The sequence below is a fragment of the Leptinotarsa decemlineata genome, unplaced genomic scaffold, assembly GCF_025532065.1.
Source record: "Leptinotarsa decemlineata unplaced genomic scaffold, Ldec_3_MD MMD2_P_RNA_scaffold_2, whole genome shotgun sequence".
In the NCBI taxonomy this organism is placed as follows: Eukaryota; Metazoa; Arthropoda; class Insecta; order Coleoptera; family Chrysomelidae; genus Leptinotarsa; species Leptinotarsa decemlineata.
Window position 1 is genome coordinate 18125642 of NW_027412529.1, and position 27862 is coordinate 18153503.

The 27862-nt window shown below is 35.3% G+C and overlaps 2 protein-coding genes across 3 annotated transcripts in view; one reads left to right on the plus strand and one right to left on the minus strand.

The window, feature by feature from the left end:
* The window catches only part of LOC111505214 (uncharacterized), a 158650-nt gene that overhangs the window by 116671 nt on the left and 14117 nt on the right, over window positions 1-27862 (minus strand). The gene's annotated exons all lie outside the window — the stretch shown is intronic.
* LOC111506234 (uncharacterized) lies at window positions 2642-4604 on the plus strand. Its single transcript, XM_074184885.1, has 2 exons — window positions 2642-3643; window positions 4091-4604. The coding sequence occupies exons 1-2, from the start codon at window positions 3122-3124 to the stop codon at window positions 4406-4408; spliced, it is 840 nt and encodes a 279-aa protein (XP_074040986.1). The 5' UTR covers window positions 2642-3121; the 3' UTR covers window positions 4409-4604.

A 27862-nucleotide genomic window follows, 5' to 3' on the forward strand; every position in this document is an offset into this window, starting at 1 on the left:
AGTTTTTGGGTACCCCATGCAATAATTCAGTTAGAAAGGTTATGATAAAACAATTCAACAGATCAGAAAGTAAAAACACTTAGAGGCTGACTTTCGACCAAAGAAAGTCAGATGTCCCCATCAGTAAGTTGAGGACCGCTCCTGAGGGGCGAGGATGGATGGACCAGATGGGATGTTCTGCACACATTAACTGTGTGGGTAAGATTTCAACTCAGGGCACTCAACCCGGGAGGGGCATGGGGAGGGGGTTTGTCCGGGTTACTCAGACGATTTACTCTGTCTGAAATGACCCTCCCGGTAGTGACGAGGAGCTGATACTCCGAAACTGATCTATCGGTCGTCCCGACCAAATGAAATTAATTCCTGCTTGTCATATATAAAAAGTTACTTTCGACGAATCTTCCAAATGGAAGAAAGATAAATCATTTAATCTTTCATTTCGATACATTTCCAGAGACAACCATTACAGAAATGCGACCATAAATTCATTTCGTATTGATGAAAAAGTTGTTTTCATTGTACTGATGTCTGGAATTCCTGATGTCTGGATTGAATGCACATTCATCCGATCATCTCATCTATTCTCTTTCAATTCAATTCTCCCACTTTTTGGTAACAATATTGAACGTTCAATTTTCTGAAGAAGATGAAACACTATTCGGCAACAATGCGATAACGAAGTATAATTTTTCATTTTCTAGACACTGGTAAACAAATGAAAATTTCTATGGACTTTGGACTCATTGCTCTATTATTGAATCTGAAAGCCAAGGGATGACGAACCCCAATTAATTAGCAGAGCTTATTGTAAATTCGTTCAGAGAACAATGTTGATTTTTCCTTTGTGAATACAGTCTCAAAACAGAATTTGAGAACTGACGAACTGAAATTGTATTGCAGGAAAAATCTCTGTGAAAATTATGCGAAACATGAATATTATGCGCAATATTCCGTTTCAGGAAATATTTTTTGACGAATTTTGATGATTTAGGCCAGTACTTTGAAGATTTTTGGTAATACGTTGGATTAACCCCCCTGAACACACAAGGATTTAATTATGATATTCTCAAAACTATGGTTGCTGTATTGAATTTGGATACTCTTTATTGTTTCATTGATGTTATCGATCTATAGTGTCTTATGAGATTATGTACCCTTTATTGTAATACCGGCTGATTGTGATTATTGTGGGATATTTATGTGCTATGTCTCCCATTATATTCTGGGGATATTTACAAAGTAATCAAAGCATATTATAAGTATCTTTGTAAAGGACTGGTTAACCTCCTTCTTTAATTTTGCAGATATTTTATTCACAAATGAATATTCGTAAATGAATTTTCAGAACACGATGTTTGTTATGTTCATGAATTTTGCCCTGGCTTAGTTAAATTAGAAAATCTAGAATTTTTACTAATTATAGTCGAATTCATAGAGATATCTTCGAAGATGTATTTCAGGTATTTGTGTAACTGAAAACTATCTCAGCTTTCATTTTTATTGTACCCATGATTTGAATTTGGTTACTATATGTCAGCTATTACATGTACGGTTTTATCTATATTATATTCAAATAAATGTGTAAAATTCATGTTTGCTTTATAATTCAGTAGTTTCAACTGAATTCGTTTATTTACTGTCGTTTTGTTGTCTCGGAAATTTGGTTGTTGCAAGGTTATTATGTATTTAATACGTCTGATGGTTTTTAAATTAGTAATATCACCAACACGAAAAAACTACTCGTCCTGAAGAAGAATTCAATCAGATTCGAAACGTCGGCAAAAAACAATTGTTTTTTAAATAAATAGAGCCAAAAACTGGTAGTCTGACATAGAAACAAAAAAAATATTTAAACATATCAAATGTGACTATTAGGGATTGAAAAAATTCATGTGATGTTGGGATACATCAATAAATAATAATTCGCAGTCAAACAAATTTTATCTCAATTTTAACATTAATTATGCATTTGTTTATTAATAACTTTTTTTGAATTGAAAGTTCATATAAAAACCCCTATAATTATTAAACTAAAACCCTGGCATTTTTTTCTTTCGATGAAGTTGTTCCTTACGGGCTGAAAAATAGACTACCGTTGCCAAAATGGAAAAATTGTTATTTTCTACTTCTCTTTTAACGATTGAAAATTATATATGACAAAAATACAAAAAAAAATTATTGTTTCAATGTCTCATGGTTAAAAGCTACTTAATAATATATTTTTTTATTTTTCACATTTATTGTTAATACATTTATTATAAACAAATACATTGTTTATAAGCAATCCGAAAACTTTTTTTGTATTATGTTAATTAAAAAAAATCATGATTTTCAGAAAAAAATGGTTCTCGAAAAAGTTTTATTTGTTGCTGCTTAAATAATTTTAAATCATTTTTTTTTGTTTTCATGTCAGAGTGAGGGAATGAGCGCGGAAGCCAGACTACCCGATTTTGGCTCTATTTTCAGAGTTCTTTGGAAATTATAAACAATTGACATACAGTTTCGCGAGACCGGACAGTCGGGACGCAAATTCATTGATCTTCTCAGATCTTTTTTCAAATTTCCAAAATTTGGAAATTTTTTTGAGATATTAAAAACACCTAAAGCCCCATTTTCTTTTCCACTGAATTGTTTATAACTTTTGTAATTTTTTCAGCGCCTTTTCGAACCTTTCCTTAAACTTTCTAGGTAAAAATACGAATCCAATGACACCTCAGTCGTAATTTTTTGACCCGTCTGTAAAATTTCACAAAAAAAAGTACATGTGAACCAGACTAATATAGCGTCGGTCAATAAAGAATTCTCTTATAAATCTGTTTTCTGATATCAAATCGGTAGTTAGTTCATTACAGGTTCATTCAATGAATTAAAAAATTCCATAAAATAGTCCGGACCTGCAAAGTGACCTGTAAGCCGGGTTTACACGCACGCTCTTTCGCGCACGATTCGGCTTTCACGCGGGAAAGAGCGAGCATGTAAACGATGACAGAGAGAACGAGATTGCGCGTCCACTCCGCGCGAACGCGCCTCTCAGTCTCTCGTTCAAGTCTGCGCGCGTTGTACGTGTTTTACACGCTCGTTCTTTCATGCGTTCAAGTCCGTGTTCGAAAACTTGCTGGTGATGGCTGATATACGTTTATGGAGTAAAGATCTAACCTCAGAGTTTCTGGATATTTATAAAGCCAATTCTAGCTTTTGGAAGGTAAAGTCCGATGAATATAAAAATAAAAATTTGAAAGACATATCTTATAATAAATTGATTAAATTTTGCCACAACAATGGGATGCCTCATGCAAACAGAGACTTTGTTGTTAAAAAAATTCAAAGTCTTAAAGGTTCATTTAGAAAAGAGTTGAAAAAGGTGATGAATAGTCATCGCAGTGGAAGTGGCACTGATGATATATACAAGCCCAACTTGTGGTATTACGACCTATTACTATTTACTAAAGATCAAGAAACACCTACAGACGGTTATCATAATGAAGACGAACAAACTGAAGACTCAATCGAAGAAGAGGGTCCAAGCACTTCCACAACTGATCAGCAAAATACGTCCACAGTTGTAGAAGAGCAAGAAAAGCAAGTTGAGCAAAATACACCGACAGTTGTTGAAGAAGCCCGGGTTGAGATACAAAAGAAAGAAGTAAGTTTTTTTATTAAAGTCAATTTAATTAAAGTGCACATGTTTACATAATTATAGAAATAATTGTTGAAAAGATTATAACTATGCTCGTCCATTCGCAATCATACGATCTTGCCACTCCACTTTTCCTTCTGCGTTAAAGTAGTTTTTGTAATTTTCTCTGTTTTGTTTAGCTTCAGATGTTATATGAACGTGATGACGCCTTTGTAGAATAGTTAATTGTAGAGGATTTTCTCGTTATATTTTATAGGATTTTATAGTTATAGAAGGTAGCCCCGGAATCAGGTGGTGGTACGATGCGAATGTGCTTGCCGTCGAACGCTCCTCCACAGTTGATAAATTGCCATTTTGTTTGAAATCCTTCGGCCACTTTTTTCCAGTCTTTTTTTGTAGATGGCATCTGAAAATTTAATACATTAATTACTCATTAATTTTCTTTCTTTTCAGACTGGTCCTACACCACGGAAAAGAAAAGCGGCACCGTTAGCTAGTTCTCATGCGGAATTCCTCAAAGTTTGTGCTGACACAATGAAGATCGCCGGAATTAATGTGGCCAAAAAGTTGGCCAAAATGGATCTGATTCAAGCAATTTACGCAGAATCGCTGATAAATAATGTGCTACGTAAAGGATTATTACAAAAACTGACTGAAGAGACGAATTTGTGCGACGGATGTGATAGGCGTGCGACTCCATCTTCTGTTCATTCATATATGTCAAATTATTATAATACCAATATGCCAAATACATATCAAAGTTTCTCATGAACAGAGCGATCAAACTTAGAAACACAGGATCTAAATTCAGAACAACAATTGGAAGACATTAGTCAAAGTTTGTTAGAAACACAGCATCAAAATTCAGATAACACTAGCTCTCTCCGTTCTTATTATGAGAAGCAATCGGATTTAACCTTAATTTAGAATGAAAACTTCAATTTTTTAATTAAACTGACATAAAGTTCGTGTGATATTTATTTCCTCCCAGCAAGCAACCCTTTCACTTGGAATAAAAGATGAACTTACATACCTTGAAATATTCAGGTTGAAGGCTTGTATAAATAGCTCGACACGTCTCGGGTATTATTTTAGAAAGCGATGGTGCTGATATACCAGTACTGTATTGTAAATCTTTTAATGAGAGTCCTGTAGCCAGATATCGCAGAGTGGCTGCCAATCTTGCCTCTGCAGTTTTACTTTGCCTCATAATTGTATCTTGTTTGGTTATCTTGTCTGGTTATCTTGTCTTTTATTTTATTCAATAATATATTAAACACTTCGTTGTCCATTCGTAAATAATTTTTAAAATCATCAGGATAATTGTCTCGTAACTCTCGTATCAGCGGCAAATGACTCAATCGTTCTCTGTATTTTTTTAACCATACCGATCTTCTTTTTCTTGTATTATTTATCATACAAAGACCGGCGAACATAACAGCTTGATTAAATTTTCTTCTACGATCGTCCATTTCGCAAGCGAGGTACGACTTCACTACGGCGCGACTACAATCCTCCGTAATTTTCACACACTCCAACGCGCCACGCTTTCCTTCGTTCAATCGCGCGCGATTATCGTTTACACGCACAATCTTTCCTCTTCCCCCAAAAACGCACGAATAATCGCGCGCGAAAGAATAAGTGCATAAAAAAACGTGACAAAACAATCCCTCGCGATTGTGCGCGCGCGCTTTCCCGCGTTCAATCCTGCGCACTCCTAATCACGCGGTAAAGAGCGTGCGTGTAAACCCGGCATATGTGTACTTGTCAGCAACCGGTGAAATTTTGTAATTTGATAGTGAAAATGAAACCAAAAAATACCAACTGTTTTTCTCTCATAGTTTTTGTAGTTTTGGTTGCCTTTCTGTAACCAGTAAGTCTAACAATTCATTAGATAATTTCTTCTACGATCATCTATAAAATCAAACCGCTAACATTCTCAAGGCCTTATATTGGCTTTTATCAGCGAGCACACGACTGATCAACAGGGCCGCACCAAGGCTCTATTGAGAAATTTTCGTAGCCATGGATAGCGAACCTAATCCGGGTTCTTATGACTACAGGAGTTCTCAAAACAATCCCAGACTATTTTCATCTGTACTGAGCCAAACGAATACATCGATGTTTCCTTCAAAAAAACTAGCTATTCTATTCAATGCAAGAGCAAACCTCAAACTGGAAGACTATTCAGTAGCATTAGGCAAACTACGTAACTTCACAAAAGATTTTGATTTCCTCTAAAGTTTCTAATAATAGAATATGTATTTATCTATTAAGCGAAAAAGTAGTCGATGAATTCTTCAGCAACACCGAAGGAAAAATAGCAATCAAGCAAGAAATTTTAACGGCGAGAAGACTGATCACTCCAAGCGAAAAACTGATCATCTCTAACGTATGTCCATCGATTCCACAAAGTCTCCTTGAAGCTGAGCTACGAGGGCTGGGACTAATTTAAGTATCTCAAATTTCTTTCCTGAGAATCATAGTATCAAACTCAAATTTTAAACATGTCCTAAGTTTCCGAAGACAAGTATATATTGCTCCATTAGATCACTCCAAATTTCCTCAATCTATCGTTATATCCTTTGACTAAACTCCATACCGTATATACCTCACCTTAGATAATCAGCTATGTTTCAAATGCAAGAAAAGCGAAAATTTAACTGTGAATTGTCCAAATATGAACCATGATGAATCCGTCCCCAGCACGAACATCAACAATACAGAAACCATTATTGAAAACACTACCAAACAAGCAGATACAAATATTGAAAGCACACTAGAAACAACGGAAGAAAACTTATTACTACTACCAACTTTTTCAAACCCAAATTCTAGCTCCTCAGGGAAACGGAGTATTTCGGAAATCACGACACCTCCACCAAATTCTTCCGAACAAGAAAAGGATTTCGTCAAACCTATGCCAGAACAACGAAGTAAAAAAGTTAAAACTTTCACTGGTGGACAACCTTTAGAATAATTGTTACGACCAGCCAAACCCTTATTTCAAAACGAATCAGAAAAATTTGTCTTGTCATATGATGAAACAAAATACTTTTTTGAAAATGTTCATGGATCCTTCGACCCGATCAGTGTGGCAAAAACTTACACGTCAAACATTAAAGGACTTCTTGAACTATTACATAGGATATACCCCCTCCTAACGAAAAGGAAGATAAAAACCAGATGTACCAAAATTCAAAATAAGATAAGCAGACAATTAGATTTGGAATTAGCCAGTGAAATAGAAGACAGCGACACATCCCAGAAAACATTTTAGCATTTTTCAACTTTAGCCTCTCTCGAGTAAAATTCAATTCGATTCTACAATGAAACATTAATGGGTAATATACCCAATTAGAGATGTTGAAGTTGCTCCTTTCAGAATTCTCGCCATCTATTTTGTGTCTCCAAGAAACCCATTTCAGAAACCAAATTTCAAATTACACCAACTTCATGCCAGTGGAGGAGTTGCCATATATGTGAAAAACTGCTTAGAAGCACAAAACATTCCACTAATTACCAATTTGGAAGCAGTTGCAGTAACTATGCAAGGATCAGACAAATTACATATCTGCAATCTTTATATTCCTCCTAATCAAGATCCACCAATAGACGAACTCAACAACTCAGTCAACCAAATACGTTCACCGCGTTTAATAATTGGTGATTTCAATTCACACAATAAGATATGGGGTTTCAAGAAAACAAATACAAAGAGTCACGAAATAGAATCCCTAATGAATAATTTCAATCTTAATCTCCTTAATGATGAAAGAAATACCCCTTTCAACGTTACAAGCGGCGAATCGTCAGCAATCGATCTCTCTATTTGCGAACCATACTTATCTACGTTACTGGAGTGGGATGTATTTCCAGAGTTATACGGTAGTGATCACCACCCAATTATTATCACTTATGAAAAATCTAAACTCTCTTACACTATCCCCCCAAGATGGTCTCTCAAAAAAGTAGACTGGACCCGATTTACATCACTTATTGAAAATGAAACTGCAGAAATTGACACGAATGCTATGTTGAACCTAAATATAGACGCAATGATCTCAAAATTTTCTCAAATGATAATCCATGCTGCTGGAATATGTGTTGGGAAAACTCGCTCCCTTAATAAACATTTTCCACTACCATGGTGAAACAATGAATGTCAGACAGCCATAAAACTGTCAAAAAATGCTTTAAATACTTACAAAAAACATAAAACCACAGAAAATCAAATAAAATTCAAACTTTTGAGAGCTAAATCTAGGTACATCTTGAAAACAAGCAGATGTGACTGTTGGAAGAAGTATGTTTCCGGAATTAACAGTTCCACTCCTATTGGCAAAGTATGGAAAATGATAATAAAGATATCAAAGACTTCAAACTACAAACCTATAATTTATTTAAAACACGATGGAAAGATTCTCACATCGCCACAAGAAATAGTTGAAGTTTTTGCATCAACATTCCATCACTATTCCAGTAATAATAATTATGGAGTTGAGTTCTTGAAACAAAAATCAGAAAAGAGATGCCACTACTTTCAGTAGACGAGAAGGCAAAAAACCCAAATGACCCAATAAACTGTCCCATTTCACAAGATGAATTTGATGATTGCCTTCAGAACATAAAAGACTCATCCCCTGGACCAGACGATATTCCAATAATCTTTCTTCAAATGTTGCCTAAAAATGTTAAAGAACTGCTTATTAAAATGTATAACGTCATTTTGAGTCAACATGTCTTTCCTCATATATGGTCTGAGACAATCATTATTCCTATTCATAAAACAGACAAACCTAAATCATATTCAGAGTCTTACAGACCAATCTCACTTTCGTGTGCCATGTGTAAAGTAATGAAGAAAATCATAAATAGGAGATTGATGTGGACTCTAGAAAACAGAAAACTACGTATACTACAACAGAGCAGATTCCGAAAAAAACGATCAACACTTGATAATCTAGAAGATCTCGAATCAAAAGTATACGAATCTTTTGTGAATGACCAAGACTGCATCGCAATTGTTATCGATATTTCAAGAGCATATGACACCGTTTGGAGGCCTGCAATTATTAGTACACTACAAAAATGGTCACTTGAAGGAAATTCCTTGCATTTTATCGCAAACTTTTTGAAATATCTTAATTTCCGAGTGCCACATTATTTTTGGTTGCCATCAATGATATAATCAACGACGCTATGGCTCCTCTTGAAGCGGGACTGTATGCTGACGATCTTGTAGTTTTTGCTAGAGGAAAGAATGTCGTCACCATTCAAAACCACTTACAGAAATTCCTCAACAATTTACAGAAATGGTCTTCTTCAACTGGATTGAAAATATCTCAAAAAAAGACCAAATGTATTCATTTCTCTAAAAGAGCCAAAGCAACCCCTCCCAAACTACAGATATATGAACCGAATATTGAATACGTTACTCCCCCCTGGATAATCCCCCGAGCCAACATTGAATATGGACTGCTACAATTCGACAAAAAGAATACAAATCCCAGGATATTCAATGTAGCATTCAACCAACTTCTGGAGCAATACGAAGACTTCTTTCCTTTATTCACTGATGCATCTAAAATGGAAGAAGGGGTAGGGGCAGCTTTCACCAGCTGTTCATTTAAATTATCGAAAAAAAACAAAATACTCACAGGTGAATTATACGCTATTTGGAGAGCATTAAAGTACATGGAGGAAAAGAACATCCCATGATGCCTGATTGTCACAGATTCACTGAACGCTCTCGAAGCAATTACACAACTATACACTAATCATCCCATCTTATTTCTCATAAAACAGTCTCTCCACTCACTACATCAAAAACATATTTGCATCCAGTTTATGTGGGTCCCTTAACATATTGGCATAGTTGGAAATGAAAGAGCTGATAAACTAGCGGAAGAAGCAATCACTAACCCGCTAACAGATACAGTGTCATTTGCTGTTCATACGGATCTGAAGTCTCTATACAAGCAAACGATCATCAATAGTTGCCAATCACAATCACAGCAAAACTTCATGAGATAAAACAGTCAGTATTTCCTTGGAAAAACAACCCCAAAGAAAGAAAAGCCCAGGTCATTTTATCTCGTCTTCGTCTAGGCCACACTCGTCTCACCCATGGATATCTACTATCTGAAGAAAATTCCCCAGTATGTGAAGTGTGTGATAGTCTTTAAAGTATCAAAACATATTCTCGCCGAGTGCGTGCTATATCACAATGAAAGACAAAATTATGGCTTTCCACCATCAATAAAGGACATATTAGGAGATGAATGTGATATTAATAATCTATTAGCTTTCCTCAGAAATACCAATTTGTTACATACTCTCTAAGTGTTTTTCCATGAACATGTAATATCTCGACAAGTCGCTAATGACCCTAGAGGCCGATGCGACTGTAAATAAATAAATAATTTAAAAAAATAAAAATTCCATAAATGATGTTACCGTTCATTATCTAGGTGGATATTAACATGATTCAAATTCTTATGATGAATTACATATTAGGTAGAGTTTAGTCAGTTTGAAAACGGAGCCAAATACCTGTTGTGGTTTTGTGAACTGTCTGGGAATCTCACACTACAGTGTTATTCAAAAAAAACAAGTATGTGAATACTATTTTCAGCGAATCAATATACGTAGTACAATTCTATAATGATAGACACCGAATTCTCGAAAATATTATTATTGTAAAACAAAAACATAGTTGACACGGTTGTAATTCTATATATTTTATGGTCATTTTTCTCATCTGTTTGGTATAACTTTCCGTAGGCCACTGCAAGAGAAACTCGTAATTTCGACTTCAATCTCTGAATTTTGAAATTACGACTTCAAACTCGAAATTTTGACTTTCATCTCGTGATTGCTAGTTTGGAGCTAGTATGCGATCCTAATGCGTTTCCATATAATCACAACTTTATTTTTCTGATTGACGTGGCAGTTACTCGATGAAGATCTATAGTAATTTCACATACTACACCGAAAACGATTCGATCTTCACAAACTTCATTTCCAAAAATATCAAATGTTTTGCTATCACAGTAGCTTTTTGTAGTGAATAGCATGATATGTTTTTTCATAATTATGATTTTTACACTATCAATCTGAATTGGTAGCTACATTTGGGTATGTAGGTACTTTGAATAAATTGTTTTTTCTATTGGTTGCTCCTTTCTTGAAAGAAAATGTCTTCTAAAGAAAAGTTAAAAAGGAAAAAACAAGCTAAGAAGATTTTTTATTCACACAACCTGAAAAAAAAGCACTCTTGAAACAACTACTTTCTCATAAGTATCCTCTCCTGAATTTATGAGTTTAACAACCCCTAGAATTTTCATCATGGTATTTTAAGTTGGCATCCTGTCTCTCAAGTACCTGTCCTTGCAGCATACCTGAAAATTCTAATCAAATCTGTATTTCAAAATTGAGATTTTAGTGTTATAATTGATAATGGGGTCAAACTCGGAACTGGTCGTATGAATGAAATTTACCAGTGGTATTTAGACAAAAGTGTTTTTACTCATTTCATTTAAATAAACATTGAATCACACATAAGGCAACCTCTCTTTCGAAACAATTACTTTTATATGAACATAAAATTATACTCAAAACACTCTGTTCTATTCACTCACTCACATATGGAACAATGTCATCCTTAGTGGCGGACTTCGATGTTTCGGAATAAGACATTCGCTTCATTGACTCTTCAGCACCAATCTGAATAACATCACAAGATCAAGCATTAAATGCATTTATGAAATTTCGACTTCATGTCACAAATAAATTGAATCTACTGATGTCATCGAAAATTAATTTTTGGGAAAGGCGGGTTTTGGCTTTCTACTTCTCCGTCTTCATGAGAATAGTGAGAAACTTCCAAAGGAAGAAAAAAAATTAAATATTATTGAACTTTATATATTATGAAAAATGTACATACAATTTATCATTTGAAATTAAATCTAATTTCCGCCTACATATTTTCGATTCCTACAGTCCACTATATTGATTACCATTGTAAGACGCAGATTTTCGCAAAATGAAGCTAGCAGATTCCAAGTTTACTGGTTTGATTAAAAATTTGAATGGCTTCAAATTCATTTAAAAATTCAGTTATCAACTCATCATCCACATAGAAAATTCTCAATAATTTTTCTCAGGAATCCGGTTATTCGTCTCCTCTAGTATTCGCTAATTCTTGGATAAATATGGAGAAATAGAACGCCAAAACCATCCTTATCAAAAAATTATTCCCTCCAAAAAGTATACCCGTTTTCAATTCAAACAAGATTTCTATATGGCTCGGAGAAAATCAAATAAACGACTGAATATCAATACGTACTGTTATCGATGACATTAGTAGATTTAACTCATTTGTGACTCGTAGTTTCATGAATTAATTGAATACTTTACCTTGTGATGTTATACAGATTGGTGCTGAAGAGTCAACTGAGAAAGTGTCTTATTCCGAAGCATCGATGTCCACCATTGAGAATGACAGTGTTCCATGAGAGTGAAATTTACCTCTTACATTTACTATATTGTGTAGTAATCCCGTGAATGATATCTGATTCAATTCCATACAAACGGAATAAAATTAATTGTTTTTGTATAATTCAATGTTCATATAAAATTAATTAGAAATACAGTGTTCTTTCGTGTAATTCAATGTTTATATGGAAGTAGTTATTTCGAGAGGTCATTTTATTTCAGTTTGTGTGTGAAAATTATTTCTTTGCATTATCTACACATTTTTGTGGAGAGTTCATTTTGGAATTAATTGGTTTCGTCCTTTCTTTGGAAGTTTTCTACTTTATTGTAAGAAGATGGAGAAGTAGAGAGCCAAATTAGGAATTAGGAAAGTACTCTTAATATTTCTGACACATGACATTAGCGAATGTATATTGACCAGTTTGAACCTCTGGAAAATTTGATTTTGTGTAATTAGACTTGAATAATTATAATGATAAATGATTTCTGATGATTTTCCTGTGAATATTTGTGAACCCGAACATTGTTTTTGAATGATACAGTTTCAATTTTTCATGACTTTCTCATTCATGAATGAAATGACAGGTTGTTTGAAACTTCAATATGATTGAATTATAATTGATCGTGATCCTGAAGACTTTCGACATGTAAAATGTCTTATTCTTGCTGGAATGTTATATGCCTACAGAAAACCAACAACACGAGACACTACCTGAATTATGAATCCGACTATCGTCAATCAATTATTGGGCACTAATATATGTTCTATTCAGAAAAGGGATCTCTAATAGAATAACGTTGAGACGTAGAACATATATTGTTAGAAGTGTAACCTATTTCTCACGTTGAATTTCACTAGTTCGGACTTCCATTGTCTACTATATAAAATGATTTGAAATCCCTGAAACAACTAAAAAAGAAGAATTAAAAATGAGATAACTGAAAATAATAATCATATTAACCAAAATAAACCTGAAATGAAATAATAGTGAAATAAAATACAAGTGAAAATAGAACAATTGAATAAATAAAAATAAAGAAATGAAAAAAGAAAGAAAATAAATAGTGAAGAAATTCCAAGTCACGTTAGTTCACGACGTTTCGATTGTTAGTATCTACAATCGTCTTCGGGTGATGATGGACTGATTTCTTCGAGAAATGACTATTTATAGGTCGTTCGAGTACTTTCACTTATCCCCGCTTTCCATTTTCCGCTTCACTGTTTCCGTGGGAGATGACCGTTTTGGCGGGAGTTGGCCAATTTTCGCTTGATGATGGGTTTCCATATGTTGCGTATTTCTACGCTGGCTTGGCTAAATACGTTGTTGGACAACATGTATGCGGCTTCCTTGAATTTTCTCCTAAACCAATGTTCCTCTCTGTGCAAGATCTCATTTTGGGACCACTCGATGTTGTGTTGATGGGTCCAAACATGGTCTGCTATTCCTGATTTGCTGGTTTCCCCTCGCTGTGTGCGTTTCTTGTGCTCGGCAATGCGAACATTCAATGGCCTCTCAGTTTCACCAATATAGGATTTTCCGCACTCACAGGGTATCCGGTAAATGCAATTCTTGTAATCGCAGTCCGCGTTTGGTGGCCTGGTTTTCGTGAGGCTGCTACGGATAGTGTTACCGGATCTGAAGCAGGTTCTGATGTGGTACTTGGAACCAATTCTTCTTATCCTCTCCAATTATGTCCAATTATCTCTCTCTCACTATTATTTCATTTCAGGTTTATTTTGGTTAATATAATTATTATTTTCAGTTATCTCATTTTTAATTCTTCTTTTTTAGTTGTTTCAGGGATTTCAAATCATTTTATATAGTAGACAATGAAAGTCCGAACTAGTGAAATTCATCGTGAAACATTGTCATCACCTTCAAACAAACTATTTCTCACGTCATGGAACTGTCAGATATAATAAAGAAATTGGATCAAGTTCATCATTGGATCCAATTTCAGATCTGGACACATAATCTACCTTCAGAAAATCCAGCAGAAATAAATCCATCATGCCATATGTTCATACGGGAACATGAAATTGGCCTATAAACATCGAGTGGTCCGAAATCAGATTATGCATAGAAATAAACAATGTTTCGAAAAGGAGTTCAAAGAAACCCCTTACATATCGAGCTACCAATGGAAAGTTTTGATTGAGTGATGAACTGAAATGAGATTCAAATCATAGTGAATAAATTAGTCAAAACCTGAAGTTAATTGTGGATACAAAACAACCAGAATGTAGTTATGTAACTAGATTTGAAACCTTTCTGATGTGAAATATCTAAAGTCGCACATAAAACCGATTGCTGGCGTGACGACGGGTCGCCATGCGCAAGCAACTGTGCGTTTCTATTCCCACTGGTTCGGCGTTACGCTATCTCTCTCGCCACACTGACCTGGGATACCTATAGTGTATACAGTATACATAACTGTGTTTCACTAAATAAATACATTTCGAAAATAATTGAAAATAAAATATATCTGACAGTGATGATTTAGAAAGTGGAAGTAAGCAGCCTCCTACAGGAAAAGCAAAATTACACTACGACACGCTATCAGTAAGGTGATTATATTTTGATATTTTATAATCAAAGTAGGTTAACGTGTGTGGTTTGTTTTACCCACTCAATCGACCGCCTTGTGAACCAATTCAAACCGGTGGTTTGAATTGCAAGTCCGGGTGATCTAGTTTCACTTCCTATCATCTAACCCGTGTTATGAATCACGCGTTGAAAGATAATACCTCGTTAATCCTTGGCTCGCACAAGTTTCGACTTTTGAGAGTTTTCATTCGTAGGGGAACGACAGTTGGTTAACGGAAAAACAGATTTCAACAGATTTTTAACAGATCCATGCATTGAGCGTATATTTGGTCTGACTCAAGGGCCAGTGACTGTAAAATCTATTCTCTTGGTAGATTGAAATTTACACAATTTTCATTGCATATAATATTTTTAAATTGTTTATTCATCGATTTCAATTTTATTCTCATGAAAAATAATGCACTAAAACTCATGCATGAAGAATACATTCCATAAAGACTGACAAAACTGTATTTCAAAATCAGCTGATAGCGAGTAGCGCAGAAACATCAAGAAATCAAATAATTGATTTATAAATTATGATATTTATTAATATTTATAATTTAAGATCTTCAGTAATATATTGCAATAACTAAATTCCTAAATTGCTAAATTTCTTCAGTTTACTAGTATATCGAAGCCACATTGAAAGTTTTTCGTATATATTTCAATTTCATATTTATTATAAATATTTCAGTACCCAACAATCATCATAAGGGGTCACAAAATGTCATTATTGATGTTTCATATCTGCCAGGCGTCCCGTGACGGCTCACATTGTTTTTTCAATATCATCATTTTTATGTCTCGGTCTCTGTTCATTTTTAACATTCCACTCATTTTTGTCAATATTTGTTTCAGATTTGGAAATGTTGTTTCATCGATTCAATGGCATTGTTTTTTTATAAATTAGCGTTTCTATATTTCTTATTAATTTCCTTTATTTCTTATTTATTATTTTCACTTCTGACTAAGTCGAATGTTTTGGTCTGGATATGAATTATTTTGATATCCATTCGTTTTTTTTGTGTTCCATTTGCTCAAAAATTAGAGAGCAAGAGATTCACTGATAGACTGCTCGTTTACTGAAACCTTACTAGTGAATCATTTTGAAATCCTATTTCAAATACACGAGAATTTTTCGGTGTTGAGTAGGGATTAGAATCCGCTGATCCACCCAAAACAAATTCTATTCGGGATGAAAAATCTCTGCCATTCACGCCCTCTGGGACGTTCATGGCAATATGCGATTTAGCTGGCCGATTTGCTTCTCTCTCGACATTCGTTTCTCCTGAATGCCCGTAATCCACTTTCACAAAGTATTTCTTGCGTGAGATTTTGACGGAAATGTTCCATTCATTCAACATAACGATGCTTTAGCGATATTTGGGAATATATATGGAGCTCTTACTTTTTATATTTTTATTTAAGGTTACGATTTTCTATTCGTTTTCATACTCAGTTCAGATCAGTACATTAAGAGCAAATCACTGTTGAATTAAAGAAAAATGAGAAAAAAACTAGTACGTATTCACAAACCACAATCGCTCAGAGAGCAAACAATACATTCTGAATTTCAAACAGAACAAGTGTAAAAAAACTAGACTAGACTAATTGCAAAGTGGTGTAAGTAGTTATGAATAGTTTTAATTGAAAGGGGTTTATTTTTAGGAGAGATTCATTTTTGGTAAAAAAAGGTTTCGGCTTTTTATTTCTTCATCTTCATATAGGGGTATTTCATTAGGCGCTTCCTATTTTTGAATTAAAATAAAACAAAGTGTATGTGAGATATGCAGTACCCGCCTATGGAAATAGTAACGGAGCAGCGTGACTTATTTATTATCTAAGCATTAGTCACTGGGATAACTGTGACAGTGCCGATTACATTATGTTACAGAATAGGAAATGTAGTATTGATTGATTCCCGTTTGTGACTTGAAGTGGAAGAGTAGTTAATATATCGTTATACTGTGATTTCGCGTATGATTCCGTAATCTTGTCCAATCTACTACATCAGAAGTGGTGAACAGTGTGAATAATGTGGTGTCATGTCAAAACACGGAAAGAAATCGAAGAGGCGTTTGTTCCCAACCATCAGCAGTCCATCCAGATCCTCTTCCAGCTCCAGTGAATCGTAACCGAAAACGAAAGAGGATGTCAGTAAGAGCAAGAAAGTCTCCAAAGGAATCGAGTCGACATCGGAAAGAGTCGAGAAAACGCAGGAGTTAAACTGTAAGTGTAGCCAGTTCAAATACTATGCCGCAAATATGCAATGTATAGCCAAGCTCTAGTATTGTTCTTTCGAGTGGAGTGCCTCAGTTTGATCCACTGGATATGGAAGTGTCCTATTGGATCGATATTATCCAACATAATGCAAGTATATATGGTTGGTCTGATAGCTTTATAGTTTATCAAGTAGTAGATGAATTGAAGGGAACAGCTAAAACATGGTATGAAAGTTACATTCACAGTGTGAATTAGGGTGGTCTCAGAATACGTGGGCGGAATGGAAACAATTAGTAAGTTCTACATTTCAATGTACAAGAAACGCTTACGAGCTATTTATGGAGGTGGCTAATCATAAGCCAACAGAAGGATGCTCATTATATGAGTTCCATTTCAAGCATTTGGCAAAAATCAATAAATTAAGATTAAACTTTTCTGACTCCAACAAAGTTTCTCTGATAATGGGTGTATTAAATGTGGAAATTGGCAATCCTAACATGTTGGGGGTGTACCTCAGAAATAAAACATACATAGCGACTGAAATCTGCAAGAGCCATTCGCAACAGCGGGTACCAAGTAGTAGTTATTCAAAATGTTTCAATAGAAGTTTCAGGGAAAATAATGAAATAATCTGCTCTTGTTGTGGGAGAGCCGGACATCATCGGGATAATTGTAGACACAAAAATAAAATTTGTGATTTCTGTTCAAAAAAAGGGCACATTGAGAATGGTTGTTTCGAAAAGACATAAAGACACTAAATTCCAAAAAGTTAAATTAATTCGAAACAACCATCCCTCTTCAAAGTTCTACAAAAACATTTTTATTGATGGCAATCAGTGTACGGCGTTTAGAGATTTTGGGAGTGACTGTTCAATTGTGAAATCGGAAGTAGCTCAAAAACTCAAGCTGAGGGTCAAGCCACTCGCACAAATGGTTAAATTGTCTGGATTTTTGGGAACTGGAACAACAGTGACCCATTATACGGAGAATTCAACATAAACTGATGAAGTTTCGTTAAAAATAGTGTATTACGTGTTCGACGACAACAATATCGAAAATGATATTCTGATCGGAACAAATTTCGTAGAAGATCAGAATATCGTTTACCACAGGGTGGATGATGTTTTAACGTTTTAGAATAAAGTGGATACTCCTCATTGGTTGTCAGACATAAAATGTGGTACTTTGTCGGCGCAGGAAAAATCGGAACTTGACAAATTTTTTATGGAACATGAAAACAGTATGTTTTCCGATATGAAGCACCTGGGGAAAGCACATTCAGTTTTTCTGTCTATAGAGTTAACTACAGATAGGCCTGTCACTCATCGATCATATCACTTTTCAGAGAAAGAAAAACAAATGGTCAGGGAAACAGCAAGGGAGTTGTTGGATGCAAAAATAATACGGAAAAGTAAGTCACCTTATTCAAGTCCAGCTTTACTAGTTAATAAGAAAGATGGTCAGAAAATAATGGTCATCAATTATCGTGCACTCAATAGAATCACAGTGAAAAATAGTTTTTCGATGCCTCTAATAGAAGAAATTATTGAAAGTTTAGGAGAATACACATATTTCACAAGTATGCGAGACCACACCACACCCTACACTTGGATCATTTGGGACCATTTGTGGAAACTACAAAGGGAAATGAGTATATACTTATAACTGTGGACAGATTTTCAAAATTCACATTTTTGAAAGCGGTTCCCAACACTACTACCCAATGTGTCCTAGTGACATTGAACTGGATATGTACAATTTTCGGAAATCCGAAAAAAATAATAACAGATGCGGAAAAATGATTTGTTTCCAATAAATTTCAACAATATCTCGAACGTGAAGGTATCCGGTTACACACCATAGCAGTTGGTCTCCCAAGAGAAAATGGCCAAACGGAGAGAGTAAACAAAACAATACTAGACGCTTTGGCGACTTCAGGAGCAAGTATAGATGACAATGAATGGGATTCCAAAGTGGCAACAGTTCAACAAGGCATTAATAGCACGAAACACCGCATCACACAAAATACGCTAGCCGAGCTTCTATTTGGATTACCAGTGAAAATGGATGGTGAGTAGTTGTTTACAGCTGATTCTCGGCCTCCCCACACCACTATGACGTATTAATTGCTTTTTTTATTGGTTGTTGTTTGGTGAAGTCAAGGTGATGTGACCTTGAAGGGTGTGGTGTATGGATCGTTCAGAAATTTTTTCCCGGTTCTAATCCTCCCCCCACCAATATGACGTGTTATTTGCTTTTTTTGTTGTGCAGTGAAGTCAAGGCGTTGTGACCTTGAAGTGTCTGGTGCATGGATCGTTCAGATTTTTTTTTCATATGAGATTTTGTGTGTTTATGTGTGTGTGTGTGTGTGTGTGTAGGAGAATGCACGGTACAGGGTTTCATCATGTGCTTGTTTGTCTATGTACAAACATACGTCTGCATACTTCGAAGATCCTCCAAGTAATAAATGCTCCATCGGTGTTAGGGCACCAAGTTAGTAGTGGAGTGACGTCACAGCAATAACCGTTCAACGGCTAGAGAGCGACATGTTCACTCCACGACGTGTGGCAGAGTAATGCGTATTCATCGGTCTGCCCTCACCTCTCCCGAAGCAATGAAGGTTCGCTCTAGCCCCGCTATCGATGGTGACACAACGGCAGCCGAGGACCGTCTGCCTAGCGTCTACCCTCTCCGAGACCGCAACGACCATTGCTTGCTCGTACCGGCAACTGTTATCGCATCAAGTTGGGAGATGGGCTTGGCTGTGACGTCAGGCATCTCTAGTGGATAGCAACTAGCAATGTGAATCTTTCACGGTTTCATGGTGGGGGTGACTCACACTGTTTAATATAAAAGAAATGCCTGGCACACTATGAAATCAGTAGACGAATATATCTGCAGCAGTTAGCAATTGGTAGAGTGTTTTTCAGTTCGTAATAGAAGGAAGACGGTGAGTGTATTTGTCTGTTGGAAATTGTTTATATTTTCATATATATTTTCATCATGTCCGTTTCAAAAGTAGACTTGAATAAAATTAATAATTTGATTGTACAGGAGGTCGAAATACTAGAGCAAAAGGCCTTATCATCATTGCCAATTTATGAAGTGTACATAATTAAAAATATGTCAACTTATTCTACACGATTTGGTAAATCAATTTTATTAACTTTGCAAGATGTGAGCAATGATAAATTATTTAAAACATGGCTACCAAAACGTATTTCGTTGCAATTCAGTGATGACGATATATCTTGTATCAACTCATCAGGTGGTAAATATACGATGATGTATTTAGGACAGAGCCAACAAAGTTTTGCTGGCATGAAAACGCGATCTCTAGTCAAATTCAATATGATTGAATAATAGTAATAATTTATAGTGAATTTCTTTAGGTCATAGCTTACAAAGTTTTTTTGGTGTGAAAACGATAACTCTAGTCAAATTCAATATGATTGAATAATAATAGTAATTATAATGAATTTCTTATTGTTTTATTAATATTCATATATTAGATGATAATTATATGGAAATATAAACATTACTAACTTAGTTGAATACACTCACTTTGTAACTACAAGTAAAATGGGAATGTGAGTATTATATCACTGAAAAATTGGAGGTTGCTTATTGTTTTTTTTATTCGATTTCAGTTCCACCATTTAAAGATGTGGATGCAGTACGCAAGTCAAGATTGGGTCGATATTGTAGATCTCAAATCATCGGTTCAACATTTGTCGTCTAAATTGAAGGTGTTGGGTGATGGAGCCGAACATGCAAGCGTTTATGATATGAGTGTATGCTATGATGAAAAACAAATCGAATTATGCCTTCGTGATGCTGAGAACTATTGGAGTGGTGCAGAAGTTTACAACAAATTTTTGGATAATGAATTGGAATTGTGGCAACTTTGTGAGGTTATGATTGAACTGAACCTAAGAAGATTCCTGTATAGCCTCCAACCATACTTGCCAGAATGGATTATTCATCACTTTGAATTGAATGATGAAAATCGAGAGGAAATTGAAGATGGTCGCGAAAATGATGATTATGAGGAAGAAGTTATTTTAGATAGTCTGTATGTTCCTGTAAATCATAAATAATGTCAAATAAAAAACTTTGTATTATTTTCATGTTTTATTTATTTAAATCTGATGAAATACAATAGAAAATGATTACAAAACAATAAATATGATATAAAATACAATACATGATATAAGTCAGTTACAAATATAAAAAAAAAGATCATAAAACAGTACATGATAGGGTGAAAAAAAAGTATCAATATCTGCTATGAACTGAACCATCCAATGCATTGTATGTTAAAACTGTATCATGCAAAATTAATGCATATACTTTAGTGTTGTCTGGAAACTTGGTCTTCCTCGTCTCAAACTCAATCTTTATATCAATAGTTGATGATTTTGTTGCATTCGGTTGATGGGAACAATCGATGACGAATAGTGGATTCTCTCTAAATTGTCCAATGTCCATCAGAGGTTCACTCATATCTTTATCATAATAACTTCGCTGGAAACTCTCAAAAGCATAATAAGCAGGAGCATCAAGTTTTTTTATCGAAATTCAAATTCCAACGCTCATATGGATAAACTTCAGAATTCAAGTATACTCGAATACTATTGATATCAGCAGTTGTGAATTTTGTAATATCTTGTGTTCTATCTTCAGATGTGGTAGTACTTTGGAATGCGATGATGACAAAACGAGGAGTTTCCAATGCGTTAGTTGTTTTGATGGCCCATATGTCTGAAGAAGTCCCACGTAATGATGGTAGTTCATAGAGGTCCCACAAACGATACGCCAACTTGATTTTGGCATTCAGACCGCTTTTGTTTATTCTACTCAAAAGTTTGAGCTTGTGTTTATCATCTGGTACAATATGTTTTATTTTCCATTCGATTTTATTTATTTCCAAATCAGCATCAACCTCACCTATATATGAGTTTTTGAATGATCGAGCGATAATCAAAATCAATTCCTGTTTGGCATTCAAGATACTTTTGTTGTAATCTTCAGCAAAACCCATCAAATATTTCAGTGGTAGTTTTCCACTAAAAACATGACTGTTTGTATCCAAGATATCTTGCTTCAATTGTGAAAGTCCCCAACCAGATGTCAATAATGTGTTAGCATGAGATTGTCCAAATGATATCATGGTTTTCATTGTAGATGTTATCCCAGGTTTTCTAACAACAGCCACTTGTTCACCACCCATTTCATAACGAATTTCGTCAAAGAGAAATGCAATTGCATTATTCGAGAGATGTTTTCGCTACATCTTTGGGGGTGAATTTACCTTCTATGTAAATGAAGCTCTCGGCAATATCTAGTATAACATCTTGATTATTGATTGCAATTCTGATTTCATCCGAATTCCTGAATAGCGGTGATCCATAGGGCTTATATGTGTGCTCATGTAAACTTATGAGAGAATGATCGATCACTGGTTCATTGAATATATTCAACTTTTCATTGTTTGTTTCGAGCACCATTGTTATTTTCTCACTTTCAATCCAATCGATTTCAAAAATTTAAGATCACTCACAGACAGAGCGTTATGTGCTAACTGTTTAGCATACACTTGTGGAATGAGCTTCTTTTTATGCACACCTTTCTTTTTGATAGTGCAACTCGTTTGGGATTGTTCAATGCGATTTTGTCTATTATAAATGAAACCCATAACAACAGTTATTCGATTTTCTTCAATTCCAAAATAATGAAAATCTCTTCTTCACTTCCAAAATCGATAAGGTTATTTTTTTCATCCAAAATACGCACTGTAATGTTGTGAATCAATTGACGACCTTCTGGACTGACAGGCATATATATAATACTGTGTGGTTCTTTAGTGAGATTGTAGCCAGGTTCAACATCAATATCGAATGAGAAAAGAATGTGGGATTCTTCACCATTTATATATGAACCAGATATTATATTGCAATCTAAGCGGATAAGTCTCACAGTTGTAATGTTTATTGGTAATGATGATTCATGTATCTGATTTGGTGGAAATATTTCATGAGCAAACCCCATCATTTCTGCTATTGAATTTGGATGTGTCAGATCAATTCCATATTTGGATCGCATTTCACATTTGAATGTATTATTATTGGCGTGTAGATAGAAAATATCATCTGCAACGACATCATTTGGTTTTTTATCATGAAACAATCTGAACATGATATGTTTCTGTATGACGGCATTAATCTCTTCTATTTCATAAGCACCACATGGAATTTCAATTGTCAACTTTTGCGGTATCGATGAGTTGTCATTACTGATTCTAAAACTAACTAAGTTATTAGCTTCAGTTATATTATTGATTGTATTGCACCCATAGAATCCCAAAAGTCCTAATCCATAACGACTGTTCCTATCCAATTCAATTGGTGGAAAAAAATCCGCACTCAAGACACTTGTCCCGACAGCTTGTAGCTCGAACTTTCGTGACATGACTGATGAATATTTTGAAACACATTTCAATTTATTATTGTACACAGCAACAGCACATTTGAGACAATTTACACTTTTTGGAAGGTGTTGTATTGTAATAAGTATCATTTTTATTGATACCAATATTCACATCCTCTATATTACAAATACAACACATAGATTTCCGAGGTATAGGACCGTCATTAACATCCGATTCTGAATTTTGATCGTGGTGGTGGTGCTCATAACAATATCTATGTTTCATTATATCGATGTCATCTTGCAGATGCTTAGGCAACTTTTCCCAAACATATGCAATCTCATGTGCAACACATGCAAGTATCACTTCCTTAGGCATATTTGCAAGCATCACTTTATCCATTTTTTTCAAGGTACCATATTTTGAAAACATTCTAAGTGAAAACCCCATTCCCTTGATAGCCTCCCGATCCAGTTCTGGTGTTGAATCCATTTTTATTTGGAAAATTATTTAGAGAGAAACTGCAAGCACAAGTGACCACAGAGAACTGTATTAAATTTCTGTTGTCGATCATAGTTATATTTGATTTTTACATTCGAACATTTTCGAAAGAATCGAGTCAATTCCAATGGTGGGGGTAGATCTCCAAAACTATCGAAATATGTGACTTCTTTCCCACATTTTTTATATGCCACCCAATGTGTTCCTGGTCCACTTATTCCATCTAAATTAACAATAGCTGTCTCGTTTTGTTTTGGACCTGAAGATGGTAATCTATCACGCATAAAAACACCACGAAAATGTGGAATTTTCATTTTTTGTGCATAATAACTGAGATCGAGATCAGTAAGAGGCCTCTGAGGTAGGGGTTCAATTAGTTTTTTGTTTTGTTTGTGGCTTTGTATGGTTTTAAATATAGTCCTAAACCTTTACGGTATGGTTTGAGATCACATCCATCACATCAAGATTAAGAATTTCATTTGGTGTCAACCATGTAAATTCACTTGTTGGTAGAGGTTGTGACATACTGTGACCGTATAGATTTGTTGCATCTAAATATGTAATGAATGTGGAAGGTTCATTGGGATTATAATTGGGTAAAAATCTATTATTTGCTATATGTTTCCTCTCGCTACATTGACTAATTCCACCTCGTATACCTTTTTGAAAAAAGTGAATCATATCAATGTCAGTTAGTAATTCCAATTCAACATTAGTGAACTTCAACATGGCATCCCATGATAATCCAGGTGCAGTATAATATTGTGCCGGATCTAAGTTATATATCTCTAAACTTGTGGTGCGGAAGTTTTCAAAAATATCACATAGTAGCAATACATCCGACTTCAAATACAAATCAGAGTATTCCCCCAAATTCTGACACTCGAATAAATTCCAAACATTTCTAGCCCTATCATAATCAGTTTCCGATATATGTTCACAATTGAGTGTGTCATAAAACTGATTTTTTGTCGGAAGTAATGGATAATTCAATTTGTCAATGTCATCAACAAAACTATATGGAAATACACCTTTCTGTCTCATCAAATTGAATTTCTCAATTTGTGGGAAATGTTTGTGCATCTCCAAACATTGATCGGAGGTCAAGTTTGCACCCAACTTCTCCAACGAATTAGTCATAAATTTATAACTATCGATAAATCTCATTTTGAGATAATTCTTCCTAACCACACCATCTTTATCGGTATAGCTGTGTGTGAAGAGATGCTTCGTGAAAGATATATATTTCTCTTTAGTTTGCGGGATAACATCAACTTTCTCTTTATTCCTATACAATTCTTTTATGAATAAATGACAATCATAACCACTTAAATTATGAAAAATGATAGGTATGAAGTTTGGTATTTTGAAATTTAAATTACATTTCGAGTGAGCGGCATGTGATCTTTTCTTTCCTGCGACATGACAATGATCTCTTACTTTGACTTCACCATCAGTAAATGCTTTATTACATATACCACAAGTTCTGGCTGCAGCAAACTGTTCTTCTTCTTCGTCAGTTTGTGTATCCATCGGTTTAGGGTTTCTGAGATGATTTTCATGTATCTCTTTCAAATCATCTTCAATGCTACTCACAAATTTCTGAGCTGCATCTACACCCCTATATGTAACAAATTTTGACAAATCATCATTATATGAACACTTTATCAAATAAGCAAATGAATATGGGACATGTTTGAATGTTTTAATCGTGTATGAACTTTCAGGATTTGGCTCATTCACATGAATCGGTTTAAGCACTGATTCAAAATCAGCATACACTACAAATGGCACCCTCATTTGCCTCTCAAAGATTTCAAACATTAGTTTATTTTCCGCAACCATTCTACCATATTTATTGATCTTTAAATTAGAAGTTGGTGTTGTGGTACTAATGTGATTACAATCATACATATTATGACGTAAAAGCAATCTCTCATCAGAAAAATATATCAAACATCCGTCACAAAAATATTTTTTCTGTCTATGAGCTGATAGTTGATTAGAAACTAATCTTGAAAGATCTTTGATCTAACAATAGTGACCATTACCGGAGTCATCAGTTATAAACAACAAATTGACATGTCTCCGGAGTCTTCTCTGTGAGTATCGCAATGGACCAATCACTTCATACTTCATTTTACCCTTCTCAAATGTACTCTCTAAACCGTAAACATTAATTGAAATATCATTCCTATCTTCGAATATTTCGATACTCTTATTATTAACTTTAACCGGAAAATCCATACCTGTGACATCTAAAACAGTGGAAAAATGTGGATATGACGTAAGTTCGGACACTCGACTATCTGCAGGATATAATGCTGATGTTATAGCCCAAGCAAAACAATATTGATCTTCATTACGAACATTCACAACAGCTTTCTTCCATTGAATACATTGAGGCAGCTTCACATATGAACGTCCTTCCAGTGGACTGTATTTATTAATGTTGACCTCGAGAAACAATATTTTTTCACAAGTCCAACCTGAATTATAAAAAAAAATTACTATTCAATCTTATTGAAATTTTTAAAAAAATGAATACCTGAGTCACAATCCTGGAACTCAGTCGTTTGAGCCACAATTACATCACGGAATCCATCAAAAACAGCATTCAAATCTGAAGATTGGTCCACTATTTTATTTTGGGAATTAAATGACTTCGTGTCCCTCGAATCATCAGTCTGAAGAATATAATTCCCAAAAACTTCCATATTCACCTTGATGCTTTTATGGATCCTGATGGCTGATTCCAGTAATTCAATGACCTTCTGCCTAATCTCATTGAAAAATGACATGTAGTCACTGGTTACAATCGAACTCTCCACCCTGTATGTAGCAATGCGGCAATTGAATGCATTCGTTATATAATTTGAACACCGTCAGACAATTGAACACATGCATTATTTTTATGACTCATGGTTCTTCGGTGAGAATTCACTTGGGTCATAGGAATTGTCACATTACAACAATTGCACGTATACATAGGTGTTGCATTATCCACTCTCATCCGTTTCACTGCAGGCCCTCCTTGGCAACTCTGGAGCTGATGCCGACGAAGATTATCACTACGAGTGAAAGATTTACCACAGTCACAGGAATACATTTTATATAATAGTTCTCATTAACTCACTTGATGTAAACTGACATAGCCAACACTCGTACGCTTCTTAAATACACTCTGATAGGACCCGTCAAGACGTCATAGCCAACCCCACTTCTCAACTACATGCGCCAAGATTACCTCCCAACTGAATGCGATAACAGATGTCGATATACGAGCAAGCAGTGGTCGTTGCGGTCTCGGAGAGGGTAGACGTTAGGCAGACGGTCCTCGGCTGCCGTGGTGTCACCATCGATAGCGGGGCTAGAGCGAACCTTCATCGCTTCGGGAGAGGTGAGGGCAGACCGATGAATACGCATTACTCTGCCACACGTCGTGGAGTGAACATGTCGCTCTCTAGCCGTTGAACGGTTATTGCTGTGACGTCACTCCACTACTAACTTGGTGCCCTAACACCGATGGAGCATTTATTACTTGGAGGATCTTCGAAGTATGCAGACGTATGTTTGTACATAGACAAACAAGCACATGATGAAACCCTGTACCGTGCATTCTCCCACACACACACACACACATAAACACACAAAATCTCATATGAAAAAAAAATCTGAACGATCCATGCACCAGACACTTCAAGGTCACAACGCCTTGACTTCACTGCACAACAAAAAAAGCAAATAACACGTCATATTGGTGGGGGGAGGATTAGAACCGGGAAAAAAATTCTGAACGATCCATACACCACACCCTTCAAGGTCACATCACCTTGACTTCACCAAACAACAACCAATAAAAAAAAGCAATTAATACGTCATAGTGGTGAGGGGAGCCCGAGAATCAGCTGTAAACAACTACTATGGTGGACGTCACTGCGATAAGAGCTGAAACGGCGCAACGATTGGAAAAAAATTGAG

Bases quoted from the DNA above. Each gene is read 5' to 3' on its own strand.
- LOC111506234 (XM_074184885.1), top strand. From the start codon at position 3,122: ATGGCTGATATACGTTTATGGAGTAAAGATCTAACCTCAGAGTTTCTG. The intron at 3,644-4,090 runs GTAAGTTTTTTT...CTTTCTTTTCAG, and splicing joins TTGAGATACAAAAGAAAGAA to ACTGGTCCTACACCACGGAA.